At 42.1% G+C, this 16,590-nt stretch overlaps 1 protein-coding gene across 3 annotated transcripts in view; it reads left to right on the top strand.

The window, feature by feature from the left end:
* Window positions 1–16,590, top strand: part of MTHFD1L (methylenetetrahydrofolate dehydrogenase (NADP+ dependent) 1 like) — a 197,848-nt gene that overhangs the window by 11,380 nt on the left and 169,878 nt on the right. For all 3 annotated transcript variants that reach the window (XR_013764955.1, XM_079146632.1, XM_079146633.1), the window contains exons 5-7: window positions 2,418–2,542; window positions 4,307–4,407; window positions 5,586–5,722. Coding sequence is in view for 2 of the 3 variants with exons in the window: in XM_079146632.1 (XP_079002758.1) it covers window positions 2,418–2,542; window positions 4,307–4,407; window positions 5,586–5,722 (363 nt within the window). In the remaining variant the exon portion in view is untranslated. The remainder of the gene's footprint in view (window positions 1–2,417; window positions 2,543–4,306; window positions 4,408–5,585; window positions 5,723–16,590) is intronic.

Genomic DNA, 16,590 nt, shown 5'->3' with positions numbered 1-16,590 from the left:
GGCCCAAGGTTCATGGACCTGGAAAGAGAGAGGCTGGAGCAAATTTGGTGTCCTAGCATTTTGTTCCGATTGGTCAGTGGGAGCAAGGATGAGCAGTTCAGCTCATCCTTTATGAGACAAAGGGTGGACATTGGTAGTCTATGTCTTGCCAGTGCCTCCTGTGATCTACGAGTCTTAATCCCTGTAGGAAAAAGCAATCCTTTGCAGGACACAGAATTTTAATACTGGTTTCTTAACCTTCCCTGGAAAAGTCCAGGTTTACATGGCCCAGATAGAATTCAACATCATCACAAGTAAGGAAAAGGAAGGATAGAGACAGGATCCCACTCTCCCCTTTAGGGTATTTCTTGGAGGTCACAATTCTCCCCTTCTCTTGGCTCTACCCAAGATGCCTGGCCATACCACCCGGGAAGCTGGGAAATGGAGTCTTTATTCCAGGAGGCCTTAGATCTTTTACCACCTTGGCCAGAAATCAGAGATTAGTTACTAAGGAAGGAGAGAAACTGGATATTGGGCAAATAGATTCTGCTACACATCGTTTCAGAATGTGACAACTGTTAAGACACCTGCAAAACCAGCGTGAACAAGATGCAAAAGAGTTGGCTGTGCGCGGTCAGGACACCCACTGTCTGCAGTAGAATTTTCATTTCTTGAGTTGGTCTTGCCACTGTCGTTGACAGCCCTTGACTTATTTTTTGACAAGGAGTCATTCTCCATTTTTCTGGAATGAAATTAGTATGGTGCTGTTACATTGGAAAGGAGTATCTTAATCGACTAAGCTATTTTGATTTTGTCACCTCTCCCAAATCCGAGGTCTAGGCAGCAGTGGTTTCTTCACTACCATCTGAGCTCTGCTTGGAGGCCATGGCCGGCACACTATCAGCCCTTTCCCCCTTAACCTACTTTGTTTTCCTTCACATTTTGATCCCTTCCAGAGCTTATAATATTACTATTGAAAGGGGAAAGGGTCTTGCCTTCCATGAGAATATAAAGTTTATGGGGACAGTTTTATTTACAGCTATTTCCTTTACTTAGAACTACTGCAAAGTAGGTGTCTAAAACCTATTTGTTGGGCAGGTCGCAAGGACACACACTCTTGTAATTCCAGTGACTTGGGAGGCTGAAGCTGGGGGATCACAAGTTTGAATCTGACCTCAGCAACTGAGTGAGACCTTGTCTTAAAATAAAAATAGAAGGGGGGGGGGGGGAAGGACTGGAGAATGTAGTTCAGTGATAAAGCACCCTTGGCTGCAATCCCTAGTACCCTCCCCTCCAAAAAAAAATTTTTTTTGAAATGGGTGAAAGATACTGAGCACCCATGTGCAGTGGTACACACCTGTAACTCAGCTACTTGGGAAACTGAAGCAGGAGGATCCCAAGTTTGAAGCCATTCTGGGCAATTTAGCAAAACCCTATCTCAAAATAAAATTAAAAAAAAAAAAAAAAAAAAAAGCCGCAGTCATAGCTCGGTGGTCAAGTGCTTGCCTAGCATCCCCAGTGGAAGGAAGGAAGCAAGCAAGCTAGCTAACTGAGTGAAGGAAACAGAATTTTCTTTCTGGAATTGGTATATCAAATGTCCTTTTCTTCCCCTACTAGGTAGTAAAGCTACAGTAATTTTTGCTAGGCAATAGAACAAAAGTGGTTAACGAACACTTCCTCCAAGTGAGAGCCATATGCATGGGCTAGAATCTTCTTACTTATGAGCAAATGATTTCGTCATGTAAAATGAATCAGGATCTTATCTTCTGGCACAGAAAAGAGATAAGCAGAGAAAAGAGAAAAACATTGCTACTTTGGAAATGCACCCAGCCATTCACCTTCTAGTACACATCAGCTTCCCAAGCTATTTTCATAAGTTGTAAATTATTTTATAAATAATGAAGGAGCTATGTGTGCTGAGAGTTTATCTCTTATAAGCCTTTGAGAAGGCTTCCTGTATGCCTCTCACATCCAGGGAGCCCGAGGCCTCAGTCCCTGTGATCACCCTGGTCAGGACGCTTTTGTTGAATCTGCACTGTGAGTTGCTCACCTCGGCTGGGCCAGGGGACAGCACCTGAGATTGTGCCTCCTGGCCTCCCTGCAAAACAGGTGTTTGGGTTAAAATACGACTGTTGACAGGGAATTGTCTTCTGTCTATCTAAACCTTAGTAACTGTCAAGCTCTGCTTTTCTTTGTTGTTTTCTGGCACAGGATAGTGAAAAGAATCATGAGGTCACTGAAAATATCAGCCAAGCTTCTCTTTTGAGCTTATAAACATGATGAAAAGAGGAAATAGATTTTTTCACTGTGATTTACACCAGAAGTCTTCACCAAGGAGCAAGAAGAAATGATAACAGATGCATTATGCACCCATTTTTCAATATAAAGCTTCGTTTGTTGGGTCTTATTTCCACACAACTATTTTTTTTCTTCTTTAGATTATAGATGAAATATTGAAGATTAATGAAGACAACAGAGTACATGGCCTTGCCCTTCAGATCTCTGAGGACTTATTTAGCAACAAAATCCTTAATGCCTTGAAACCAGAAAAGGACGTGGATGGGTAAGGAAGTAGGAAAGAAAATCATCAACGTTTATTGCAAAATTATTTTTTCTACTGTGATTTCCCCCTAAATTCTGTTTTTTAGTTGTTGTTTTGGTTTGTTTGTTTGCTTGCGACCGTGTCAGTGATTGGAAGTTGAAAAACATCATTTTCAATATTTCAAGGGTCTGAGAACTTTTAAAATTCTGTGTACAAAAGTTCTGCATCTGGGAAAATACACCATCCCTTTTGTAGTGCTTAGGAACCTTTTTGGAAATAATCTTACACCATCATATTATTGAACAAGTTCCTGCCTTACAGAGTCTTTGGCTCTTCTAATACTTTTCCCTAGGTAACTCTACCAGACCAGAAGAAAAAATTCTAAAACACGATCCCCCAGTAGTACCATTTTCTGCTTCAGTCCCAAGCCAGTTGAGAGAAACAAAACGAATGCTTTTATTAAGGGTGTGAGGTTTCATTTGAAATTCGAGACAGGCTGAGGGGGAGGAATCATAAATACCAGATGCTGTTTGATGCCGCATCATGGTGAGATATAAGGTACAGTGGGACAGGCTGGTCTGTGATGGGGGCGCACATTTCCTGGGGATTAAAACCCCCACTTTTCTACCTGGCAATATAGGAAAATATTTTGTACTATGGCCAAAAGGAACACAATGTGTTAGGGTTACAAGGTTGTAAGCAAATTTATAAAGCTGAACTCCAGATCTGGCATCTCGTTCAGGGACTGGAAGGCTGCCCCCTCCCTAAGATACCCAGGCTTCCTCCCTTGCCTCCTTTCATTATGTCTGGGAGTAGACCCAGGGACTACTGGGGACTGGGGGTGTAGGTCAGTAGTAGAGTGTGTGCTCAGGATGCCTGAGACCCAGGGTACCACCGGGGGGGAAAAAAAAAAAAAAAAATATATATATATATATATAGTCATGAAAATCTATAATCCTATAGTAGACTCACTCCAAAAGGAGAAGAAGCCCTAATCAATGAAAAAATTTCCAGAACCTGCCAGTCTGAGGGAACAGTTTCAAATCTATCCTAAAAAGAAAGAATTATGAAAATGCACTGTCTTCATTTTGTTAGTAATCTGGATTGAGGCCATCATCTTAGGCTTCTTGGTTTTTGAATGTTTTGTCCTAGATTTTATTTTATTTTATTGTGGTACTGGGAATTGAATCCAGGGGTGCTTCACCACTGAGCTACATCCCCAGTTCTTTTTATTTTTCATTTTGATTCAGGGTCTTGCTAAATTGCTGAGACTAGCCTCGGACTTGTAATACTCCTGCCTCAGCCTTCCAAGTCCCTGGGATTACAGGGCATGCACCACCCGGCCTGGCTTTTTTCCTAGATTTGAACAAGGAAAGGCACAGAAACCATAGAAAGCAAGGGATCACTCATTTTTTCCCCTTGATTTGCCAAGGTCATAACTACTGAGTCAAGTGGGGGTCAGACCCATGAATCCCAGGTGTAATGGTCTGAGATTGGGAAGTGGATGGCGTCATACAGGGTCCCCTCCCTGGAGTGTGGAGCTGATGCCCTGCACAGCCCTGTGCCGCATCCGTGGTGTGTGCGCAGAACCAGGACACCCACGGAGGGGTGGTGAAGTGTTTGGGGGGCCGCTCTAAGACATTAATGGCCTTCACTTTCTACCCCCCCTTTAATTCTCATTTGGTATCTTCTCTCATCAGACATGGACGTGGTGTTCTGTGAACTACCACTGGGTGGTTTGGGAAGGGGTTTTTCACATACCTGCTCCCTTCTTTTCCAATTCAGAGTGACTGACATCAACCTGGGGAAGCTGGTGCGGGGGGATGCCCACGAATGTTTCGTTTCACCTGTTGCCAGAGCTGTGATTGAACTTCTTGGAAAATCAGGTAGAATGCGCCCTTGAAGCTGCCAGTTTCTGTTTATTGCTGTTTGAATTATTTTTAAAATCCAGATTTGTTTCTGAAAGATTCTGATTGAAACACAGAAGTGGTATTTAATATTGACTTTACTTTTCTCATCTTTTCTTTTGAGAGGTACAGAGAAATAACTGAAAACTTTTTGTAGTAAGATTGATGATATAAAAATATGAAAGAGAAATTGGCAGAGATGAATGTTAGTCTGTTATGAACATTCTCCATTTCTCTCATGAAATGGTTAAAATGGTAACTACAGTGAGAAATTTCAGGTTTCAATTCTCAAATCTGTTATGATCTAAGTCTAAGTAAGACTCATTTTAGACTGAAATGAAGAAGCTGTTGATGTAGTGTAGAGCCCAGAAACCTAGATTGGGATTTATTAATGAGCAATATCTTTTTCAGTAATCATGACTTAATTGCCATTATTGTCCTTTTGACCTGCAAGTCAAAAAGAAAAGTTCATGTCACCAAATGGAAATGAATAATTTCTCTTTCTTGGCTACTAAATTTAATGAATAAATTACTGAGTATCTTTTGGTTTAGGGGCTTTCTAGCTGAGGATATAAAAGTTCGACTAACTAAATTTTTCACTACTCCAATTTGAATAGAAAGGGGGCAGATGCCCCTTTCCCTACCCGCAACATGCAAGAAATAAAAAGCAAAGTTTAATTGAAATATTAACTTTCAGACCGTACACTTTGGACAATAACCATTAAGCTCAGATCTCAGAGCTAATCCCTATGTATAGTGTTTTTCCATTATGTGGATTACCAAGATGATGATTCTGAACCACTTTGCCAGAAAATTCTGAAATTATGGCTAGTAAAATATAGTAACAGTGTAGAAACATCAGCAGTAAGAGTGGAACTGAGAGTACATAACATGAGAATTTTGGTTAATTACAACATGCCACTCCTGCCTCATAGTCATTTATATAACTTTATTCTATTTTTTTATTTACTTATTTACTTTTATGTGGTGCTGAGGATCCAACCCTGGGCCTCACACATGTTAGGCAAGCGCTCTACCACTAGCCACAACCCCAACCCCAGGAAGCCAAGTTTTAAAAGAATGCTTTTCCTTAAGATTCATCTGGGAGCGAAGATCTGGGTTTCTCTTATGATGTTTAATTTTTATTTGGTTGTTAGGTGTCAACTTAGATGGAAAGAAGGTTTTGGTGATAGGGGCTCATGGATCTTTGGAGGCTGCCCTACAATGTCTGTTCCAGAGAAAAGGGTCCATGACAATGAGCTCCCAGTGGAAGACACCCCAGCTTCAAAGCAAGGTAAATTCCATGTGGGAAACATGCAGCCCGGAGCGCTTATACTAGGAAGGAGGAAGGACTGGAAGTGCACAAGCAAGCACTTAACTTCAGAAGTCAGAGAAAGAGCAACATTGAGTCCTTGGAAGCAGGCATTAGTGAGATAGAAAACATGTGAGAGATTATTAACAAGGCCAAAAGTCGGTTCTTGGGAAAGACTGCCATACCACTAGCCAAAATAAGATAACGAGAGGGCACCAATAATAAAAGCACAGAAATAAAATTTGCTTTTAAAAAAGAATATGAACACTGTATGCATGTAAATTTGAAAATTTGTATGAAGTGAAGACTTTCCATGTAACTTACCAAGTGGACTTAGGTAAAATTGAACAGCATATTTCCCTTAAGGACGTTAAATCAGTCTTCTTGCCAAGCAAGCAAACAAAAAAAGACAGCAGGTGGCTTTACAAATGAAAGGACAGATTGTTCTAATCTAATCTTTTCTCTGGTGAAAAAGAAGGAACATGTTCTAACTCATTTTATGAGTATCAAAACCAGATAAAGATAACATGCGAAAGGAAAATTAGCAGGTTGATCTTATCTGTGAATCTATATGAAATAATCATGAGAAAAACCTTAGAAAATCAAATACAGCACTGAATTGGGTTTATTTTAAGTTTGCCGTGGTGATTTAACATTGAAAATCAAATTAAAAACTGTTCTTACCATAGTAGGTACAGAAAACTCATTTGATAAAAATCTAATATTCATTGTGAGTTTTTCTTTAAAACAACAACAAAACCCACTCAAACTAGGTATTTAAAGGAATTTCTTAATCTCACTTAATAATTAAAATATTAGAAACATTTAAAACTAGGAAAGACAAGGGTGCCTGTTAGCATTATACTGGAATTTCTAGATAATGCAATAATATAAAGAAAGAGAAGAAAAAATTAACAAAAAGTATATGTCAATTTTTCAAAGTAATTATTTAATTTTGATGAATGTTATTAAGAAGATAAATCAGAGATATGATGCTCATAGATAAGACTATCTTAAATACATTAATTGTCCCCAAATTAGTCTGTACATTTTAATCAAAATCCTGACATGATAGTTTTATGTAGAATTTGACAAATGATTTAAAAGTTTGCATGAATGTGCAAAAGACAAAATAAGACAATTTTGTAGAACTAGTAAGTAGGAGACACGTGTATCCTAGTTGAACATCCGTAATCCAAAAGGCTAAAATGTTCCAAAATCTGAAACTTTTGTACTGACATCATACTCAAAAAGTTTCAAAATTTGGATTTTCAGTGTAGGAATGCTCAACCAACTAACTCGTCTATGCAAATAATATCAAATCTAGGAAACTCCAAAACTTAAAATACTTCTAAGCTTTTCACGTAAGGGATACTCAGCCGAATATGAATCAGTACATTTATTGTAGTTAGATAGACTATTGGAAGAAAAGACACTGGAAACAGATTCATGCATGTTTGGAAAATTGAAAGCAGGTATTCCAGACCAATAGGGAAAAGGACTAACAATTAAAAAACAATGTTCTTTAAACTCGTCAAACATGTGGGTAAAACAGAAATACCAACCTGACACTCTGAATAATCACTTCCAGATTAAAGATCTAAATGTGGAAAGCAAAGCTGTAAAGCTTCTAGAAAAAAAAATAGGAGCTTGCTTTTAAGATGCTGAGATAGAAAGGATAGCTTAAAAGACTCAAAAGTTCCACACTAAGAAAACTGATGTGCCTGAATTCCAGTAAAACTTACCGACTTGGGTCAGTAATCCCATCTACTGTGGTGGCTAAGGCAGGAGGATGGCAAGTTGTAGGCCAGCCTGAGCACTTTAGTGAGATCCTGCCTCAAAGTAAAAAATCTAAAGTAAGGGGGGAGGTGGCTTAGTGGTAAAGTGCTTGCCTAACATGCACGATGCCCTGGGTTCAAGCTATAGTACTGGTAAAACTTTGTTTACCAAAACAAACAGCTTCTTTTGCCAATTCCTGCTCTATAATGTATATACTTAAAAGTGAAATTGCTTCGTTAAGAAGTATTAAACACTCATCAGAAATAGAACCCCAAAAACACAACATCTTAAATAAAAGGTATATAAATTTGCATTCAGATACTATAAAAACAAAAAGTCACTTTTCTCAAATCCTGAAAAAAGTGAAAAGACAGGTATATTAGAAGATATTTACAACAAATATTTAGCTGGTAATTAGACTCCTCTAAGTCAGAAAGACAAAGACCATCCATAGAAAGTGGGCAAATAACAGGCCATTCATAGGTAAGGATGATGGTGACGAAAAGACACATGGAAAGTTGCCAATGTAACTGGCAAGCGATTGGTTTCGCTTGCCAGTCATATTGGCAATATTGGGGAAAAGTGGCAATGTGACATCTGTGGAGCTGTAGGAACTCTGGTATTGCTGCAAGGTATTTAAATTGAAATAAGTACCTTGAAAAGCAGAGTTTGAGGACACCCTTCAACCCTGACATTTCACTGTGAAAGTGTGTCATAGAAGAGCTCTCGGACACAAGGACCAGGAGACATTTTTAAGAGTGGTCAGGGGCTGGGGCTCGGGCTGGGGCTGGGGCTTAGGCTTAGCGGTAGAGCGCTCACCTAGTGTTCTGAAGGCCCTGGGTTCCATCCCCAGCTCCACCCAGACAAAGAAAGGAAAAAAGAAAGAAAAGAATGATCGTGTACAACCAGAGAAATGAAAAGTTGTGCTCTATCTGTGCACAATGAATCGGAAAGCATTCTGCCATCACGTGTATGTAATTAGAACAAATAAATAAATACATGGTGGTCCACAATGTATTGGGAGTAAAAAATAGTAGGAAAGAGAAATGGTTAGAGCAGCATGTTTCTCACCCAGTAACACGATGGTGACCCAGTGCCCGTGCGCGAGGGTGACGGGATGAATCAGTCTAGCTGTATGTTGAATGTGTTGATATGTATGCTCGAAGCACAATGATATGCACACAGTGAAAATCAATAACCTAGGACTATCAATATCAGCGGAAGAACCTTTAAAAGTAGCATTCGGTGAAAAAAAGAGCCAATTACAGAAGGGCCCATTGCCTACAGCACCACTTACAGAGGCTAAAGGCAATGCTGTAGGAATATATGAAGTAAAACAATAAAGAAACGCACGGGAACTATGAAGTCAGAAACGTGTGCATGATGTGAATGAAAGGGAAAGGAGGGAGACCCAGGGACCTTCAGGCCATTTTCTTTTTTTAATAGTAAAATTGTTTTTTCTTCCTTTTGTTTTTCTTCATCAAAACCCCAAATTAAAGTACCAGAAAGAAGAGTGGGGTGACAGGCTCGCACTGGGGATTGCTCCTCAAGCTGGATGTGACCTTGAGAGCGGGGGAGGGGAGGGAGGTGCCTCATCCTGGCAGGCAGGAGGTGGGTGACCCCTGTCCTTCCCTTCCTCCTCTAAGGACCCATCTCTTCTCCTCTGGATTTCCATCTCAGTCTCTGTTCCTATCTTCTTCTCTTTCTTCTCCAGTCGCATCCTTGGGTACCAGATGTAGCTCGGCCTTTTACCCACCGTGGGACCTTCAGTAAGACCTGTAGCTTCCACTGTGCGCGGAGCTCATCACGCTGGCTCCCAGTGAGCTTGTGAGATGTCTAAGGAGGCAGTCTGTGCAGAGCTGTTAGGCTGGACTGCCTGGCCAGCATTTAGGGTTAGCTGGGGATTGAACCTAGGGCCTTGTGCTTATGAGGCAAGCATCAACCAACTGAGCTATATTCCCAGCCCCCAGCCATTCATCTTTTCATTAGTTGTGTCCTGGCCCTCTCCTTGTCTTCTTAAATTTCATTTTAATATTTGATGTGTTGTATTTCTTATTTATACTTGCTGGAGAAAAAATGCTAAGCATCTTTGACTTTTTCAAGGTGTTGGTTTGAGTGAGCTTTAATAAAATAATAACTTGTAAAGAAGAAAGTCAACATCGCCACTCATGAATATCTAGAGTATGAAACGGGTGCATGAAGTGTAGTGACCTGTCAACACTTAAATTAGTGGAGCTTTTCAGCCTGCTGTGACTTACCAAGGTGAAGTCCTAGATCACAACAGGTTTTGGTTTTTGAAGAGTTGGCTACCAGCAGTTGAAAAAATTATTTTAGAAATTCAGTGGCAAAATAAGGAACTAATATGTGAGACCCTGTCTCAAAAACCAAAAAGAGCTAGAGTGTGGCTCAATGGTAAAGCACCCCCAGGTTAAATCCCCAGTACCAAAATAAATAAACAATTTAAATTCATTTATCATTTTTCAGCATTTTTTGAGTTACTTTCTAATAGAACTGGAGTTCTGTACCTTAAGAGAGAAAGTCAGCTCTTTAACTTAAGAGACTTTTTCAAATCAAGAGGTGGGTGGAGCCACGTGCTTTTGTCCTTTCCCAAAACAATGTCCAGGTGTATTACATTACTCATATTTTCATGTCTGAAATATTTTATTACATTTTTTTATTTCAGAAAATGATAGTGCAGCCCATACATTTCAAGCAAAGTGGAGTTAAATAAAATGAGCACGTGGGGTATTACAGTGGCCCCACTTGGTTGCAGTTTGGCTCTTGGTGTTCCTAGTTATCTGGGGTCTGACAATATTAAATGGAAAATTGTACAGTTGTATGGTGAGATTACAATAAATCATTGAGTCTATCTTAAAGCAGGAGACAAAACTGTCTTTTTTCACCAGCTGGTGGCACAGAGGGGCAGACTGCTAGTTTATACCCTTGGGCTCCTCCAGGGGTTAGAGTACACCTTTTATACCCTAAGTAAAGCATTAATCTTAAGTGACTGTCGTTAGGATTCAAAACTACAAACAAACATCATGAGATCTAAAATCATAAGCAGAAGGGGAAGTGGGTCAAAACGACCCTAGTTGAGTACAAGTTAAAGAATGGTTACTAATGTCTAGATAATCGTTCTGACAGGGTACATTGTCCAAGAAAAATGGAAACCAAAAAGAAAACAATTGTTTTAAAAAATTGTTTTTAGTTGTCAACAGACTTTACTTTGATTCATTTATTTGTATGCAGTGCTCAGAATTAAACCCAGTGCTTCACACATGTGAGGCAAGTGGTCCACCCTGAGCCAGAATCCCAGCCTGTTTTTTTCATTTATTTATTTATTTATTTATTTATTTATTTATTTATTTATTTATTCATTTATTCATTTATTTATTTATTCATTTATTGCATTGCATAAGAATTGCCATTTTGTGTTGCCGAACATGCTATGCTAAGCAACTGTTGGGTACAGAGGCAGGATGTTCCCATGGGAGAGGCATTTCCTACATGACATGGAGTCTCGGGGTAAAATGGAGTCTGTGTGGTCACTGCTCATATAGCCTGACCCATAACTTTATAAGCAATTCCTGTTTCAAATCGAGTGTTGTTCCAAGTAGTGCAACAAAATCCTGCACCTTCTGCTTCACGCTGCCCTGCGGGGGTCACCCTGTCGTCCATCACACCCACCCCATATGCGCAGCCCACCACTCCCTTAGTAGCCGTCTTAGCTATCAGACCCAGTGTGGGGGTATCCCAGGGCTTGTATTCAGCTGACCTTTCTTTTACCTGATAATGGCCCCAAAGCCTCAGGTCAGTGATGCTGGCAATCCAGATAGACCAGAGAAGCTGTGGAGGAAGCTGTAAACTGCTTCCTTTAAGTGAAAAGGTGAAAGTTTATCAGGGTATACATGTGTATGAAAAAACAGTATATAGAGGGCTCTTTATACCATCTAGGTTTCATCATCCACCTGGTCTTGGAATGTGTACCCCTTGGATAAGGGGAGATTACTGTCTGCAGAACAAGATCTAAAAGTACATTTCCTCACGTTGCCATGACAGATGAAATCAGGAGTGAGTTGTAGCCCTGCCAGGGAGGGCAGGTGTCTCTGTCTGAGAGTTGGACCCTTTGCATGGCAGGTGGCTCTAACTGATGCAATGCTTAACTTGTTCTGAGACAGCTCAGGAATGTGGTCTTGCAAGTAAACCAAAGCTGTGTGTATTTTTAGTGGTGGCCACATGGTGGCAGCCTACTCAAGAAAATCAAGGAACAATATTTTGCACTTTTTTTTTTTTTTTTTTTTTTTGTGGTGCTAGGATGGAACACAGGACTTTGCATTTGCTGGGCAAGTATTCTACTACTGAGCTACATCCCCGCCCCTATTTTGCACTTGAGAGTTCAGAATTTTCAATTTGGAAGCTTAGTTGGAAGAGGAAAATAAACCTTGCCTGCACTGAACAGCTGTGGTAGAGAGAAAATGCCTTCTCTGGCAGTTGAATGTTTTCACAGCTGTCACAGATACTTTTGCTAGTTGTATCTGTATTTTTGAAAAACAAAGACATTTTTCAAAGTACTTTTTTATTATGGAAATAAATCACCTTGACTCTGTACTTTGGGGTGAATCTCATTGTAACTTTGAGAAGGATTAAGTGGCATGCTTTTCTCAAGAGAATCTAAAACTTGGGAACTGCTCCTGTTTCCACATATACATGAAGGTTCTCCTGAAGAGCTGACGTACATTTCCTCACTACGTCCTTAGTGCTGGGACAGCACCGTTGTGAATCTCAGAGGCTGTCAGCGTTCACTCTCACTACTGCTTTATCTTCATAGCCAAAAACAAGGAAAGAAAGGACCCAGGCTCCCCACACTTGTCCTTGAAGTGTGTTTGCCTCACCTCCTCCACGCACACCACAGCCCGGCTTTCTGATCTCCACACTAGCACAGGTGTATTTAAGATTATTGTTCATTGGTTTCTCACCGCCAGCAATGATAAAAGAGCTGGGGGAAAAAGAGGATGAACAAGGGAACGTGGCCACTGAGGGGAAGGATAGTGTCTTTGAAAACTGGCCTCAGGTGCTGACAGTCGATGCGGGTATGTTCTGAGAAATGCATCGTTAGGTTGGCTCATTGTATGAACGTCAGGACTGCCATAAACTGAGCAGTGACAACAGCCCTATGTGACATGATCTTAAGGGACCACTGTTGTATGCACGGCCTGTCATTGACCAAAAAGTGGCTATGCAGAATATGGCTGTCCTTGTGCCTGACACAGAATTGGGCCCCCTTTTGGACATCTGGCTGGGGGTGTGCAGGGTCGAAGGTGTGAGGGGTTGGGGCAGCAGGGTGGGACTGCGTAACCCTAAAGCCCTGTCTGCCAGCTCCCAAAGTGCAGGTCGTCCTATAGATGTCAGCTGACCTCTAAACTGTCAGGCAGGTGCAACACCCAGGAACTGCTTTCCAAGGTGGGGTCCGCACTCACCACTTGGGTCCTCCAACGTTGGAGCCCCGACTTTGGAGACAGACAGCGCTGGGCTCGGGCCTCAGCTGCTACTTACCCGCCCTGGGCCTCATGTGTGGGACGGGATCAGAGCACTGCCTATCCCGTAGGCTGTTGTAACAATGGAATTAAATAATTAGGTGGGTCAATCACGTCATAAGTAGATAGTGAAGAGAACGGTGTGGCCTGTTGCCCTTCATGGGAAGCCTGCCTCCGGGGCATGACGGGGGACAGGAGGGTGTCTGTGGTCTCCCAGCAATATGTTGGCCAAGGAAGTGAACCTGCTAAGAGGCCGTGTCCCAGGGAGTGGAGGGACTGAGCAGAGCAAGGAGTGCATCCCTCTTCAGGTCATTTGCAGAGAGCCCTTGCCCTCAAAGCTGTGCACTGCGTCTTTCCTGTGATTCTTATGATAGAAACCAGGAACCGCTCCACTTCGCAGTCTGCCTCCTGGGGATCCCCGCTTGGCCAGTTATCATACTTAGGTCTTAAAATTTGGAGTACCAGTTACATTGAGTTGGTGACATAGGAATGGACCCTTACTCTATCTGCCCACTTAAATCTAAGACTATTTTATGGCTACTGCTAAGGGTTTAGATGTGGCTTGAGTATATCCCCCAAGGATTCATTAGAAGCTTGGTTTCCGATGTGTCAATGTTAGGAGGTGATGGGACCTTTAAGGGGTGGGTCCTAGTGGGAGGTCGGTGCAGCCCCTCCCTGTTCTCTGACTTCCTGTCTCACCATGTGATCCCGCCTCTGTGATTGCATCAGCTACAAGGCTTCTCCAGAGCTGAGCAGAAGCCAGCATCAAGCTCTTGAACCTCCAAAACTATGAGCCAAAACCAAATAACTCCTCCCCTCGCCCCTTACTTTTTTCCAGTACTGGGGATTGAACCCAGGGACACTTCCTATTGAACTACGTTCTCAGACCTTTTTATTTTTTTATGAGACAAGATTCTCAGTAAGTTGCCCAGGCTGGCCTCACACTTGTGATCCTCCTGCCTCAGCCTCCTGAGTCGCTAGGGTTACAGGAGAGCGCCAACGCACCTGGCTTAAACTTCTTTTCTTTATAAAGTTGAGTCACGGGTATTTCATTGTAGTGGCAGAAAATGGACTAATACAGGTAACTGATTTATGCCTAAAATCAAGGAACCTAAGCATGTAGAGCTGAGATTTGCCTTCTCAGAATTCCCAGGAGCAGAATAGCCCTCTGTTTTGGCAGCTTTATAACTTGTGCTTATTGGAATTGGTCATTGAAAATGGAAAATAAGTTTTCTGCTTTGTTCCTGTGCCTCCCTTCCACGCTGTGAGATGCCTCGTGCATTTCCATGGTAGGTCTGGGCTTTTGTCCAGATTAGTTGTGTGCTGTGGAGCATTAGCCGTGCTAAGCCACAGCAATGGGGGTGGTGTTTTGGGTAGGGCTGAGGAGTCCCCTCCTTCCTTCACCTCATTCACACAAACGCAGGCGCTCATACTCAGCTTCCCAGAGCAGTGACAGAGCCACCTGCCTGCCAGTCCACCAGTGGGAACTAGCCTAGATTTGGAGGTGACCCTCTTCCTTGCCCTGAAGATTTTGTGCTACACCAAAACCCGTCTGAAGTGAGAGCATGCCTGCCCTCGGGGTTCATGAGGTGGAGGGGTGCCCACTCCTTGGCAGCGAGAGGTCAACAGCCACCACAGGGCTCTGCTCCCTTGAGAGTCTCTGCTGAGCCCATGGTCAGAGCACAGCTGCAGGAGGAGGCTCAAACGGCCTGCAGCTGGGACGAATCAGGTGACTCCCAGCTGTGAGCAGAAGAAATAACCTAGAAATGAGAGAACGGTTCTGTTTTGTTTTTCTCAGAGGATCTCATTTCTCCTCTGGAGCACAGAGACCCTCAGAACCAGTACTAACAGAAAAAGCAAAAATATAGGTCTTTCACATTGGAAGCATCAAAGTGTCTGTTTTTTTTTTTGTTTTGTTTTGTTTTGTTTTGTTTTTTTCTTTGAGCAAAGTTACATTATCACAAAGCTTTCTCCAGTTTAAATTTAACACACAGCATGGTTCATAAAAGCCTTTAAAAGGTGCACTGAAAAATTCCAAATGTATTTGTGTCAGAATGAGAGTGGGGCCGGGGAGCCCTTAGCTTTTGAAGTGGACTCGGATCGGTGAGGTACTGCACGATGCTTTTTGCAAGAGAGGCTAGCCTTGGGACTGTACCATTTGGAATAAGGATGGCTAACATTAGTTGAGTGAATGGCTTCTGCGGGCCTGGCACTGTCTTACTCATGTTATCTCCGTGATTGGACACACCTGCCCTGTCAGGCAAAACTGTCATTGTCCCCATTCTATAGATGAGGAAACTGAGGCTCAGAGGGGAGGTTTTTTTTTCCAGAGATCAAAAAATTAAAAAGGATGCAGGTGGTGATGCAGCTTGTGTTTCAAACCACTGAGCATATCAGCTCTTATTGCAGATACTCACATCAAGTCTGCTCTCCAAACTTTAAAACCAAAGGCATCTCCCAGCTCAAATGCCTACACCAGAGACCAAGGCCCAAGCCATTAAGCTGTTGTTTTAGGCCAACTGTTCATAATCCTGGAGACCTGCTTGTAAGAGCAGTCTTGTAAGCTGAGACTGAAGGTTGTCTCTTCCCTGAGACCTGGGACTTGTCACCAGGCCTGCAGGCTCCCTCTACAGAAGGGACGGCGTGCACTGAGAGGGCACCTGGTCAGGTGTGTGGACCTTCCGGTCAGCTTCTCAGGACTTTTTTCCCGCTCCCCGTGGTGATAGAATGGAGAAAACAGCCCAGGCCCTCAGGGTACCACAGTCCTGTGCTGAGCAAATACCCAGGTTTCTCGGCAGTGTAGTTGGTGGACGTGAGTGATAGGGGCCATTGGTTATTTGTAGCCTGAAAATACGTTTGTATGTTAGTTCCCATTATCTTGACTTTGCTTCTAGAAACCTAATCACTGCATTACTTATTGACATCAGAGAAGCCACTGACGAGAGCTTTTTTAAAAGCCAAACTATCAGCTCATTTTGTTTAGCAGTGTTGAGAAAAGCATTTATGAGGGAATATAGGGAAACTAATGACCTTGTGAGATCAAGTGGAACCACAGAAACGGCTAGTTTTACTAGTATTATATGGTTCAGTTTAAGCTGAGAAACTGAAAATTAGGAGAAAGGTACTATTCTTATTAAATATGTGAGCAGAAATGTAATGAAAAACCATCTCTCTTCACTTTTCCCTATGTTTCCTCCCTTTCAGAGTCCTCTCCTATATCTTACAGGCAAAATGTTCTAATTTCAGTCTCACTGGGTGATGTTATGAGTGTTGGAAGGTTGATTTGAACTTGGAGTGTATTCTCATAAACATAACATTAGACATGGTGTTGGGGTCACTGGGTGACAGTGCAGTGGAATCTGACGTAGTGTCCTGTTTCTCTGTTGGAAACCTTGTCTGGAACCTGAACTCTCTTCTGAACTTTGGGGTTAGGGTCGGCCTTCAGGCATGTTGCTTTGCAGTCACCTGCAGCCAACCACAAATGCATCTTTGTGGTCCTCAGGGACCAGATGGGGAAGCGAGAAGTACATTTCATGA

This window comes from Sciurus vulgaris (genome assembly GCF_902686455.1).
Source record: "Sciurus vulgaris genome assembly, chromosome: 7".
Classification (NCBI taxonomy): Eukaryota; Metazoa; Chordata; class Mammalia; order Rodentia; family Sciuridae; genus Sciurus; species Sciurus vulgaris.
This window is presented reverse-complemented; position numbering and strand designations above follow the sequence as displayed.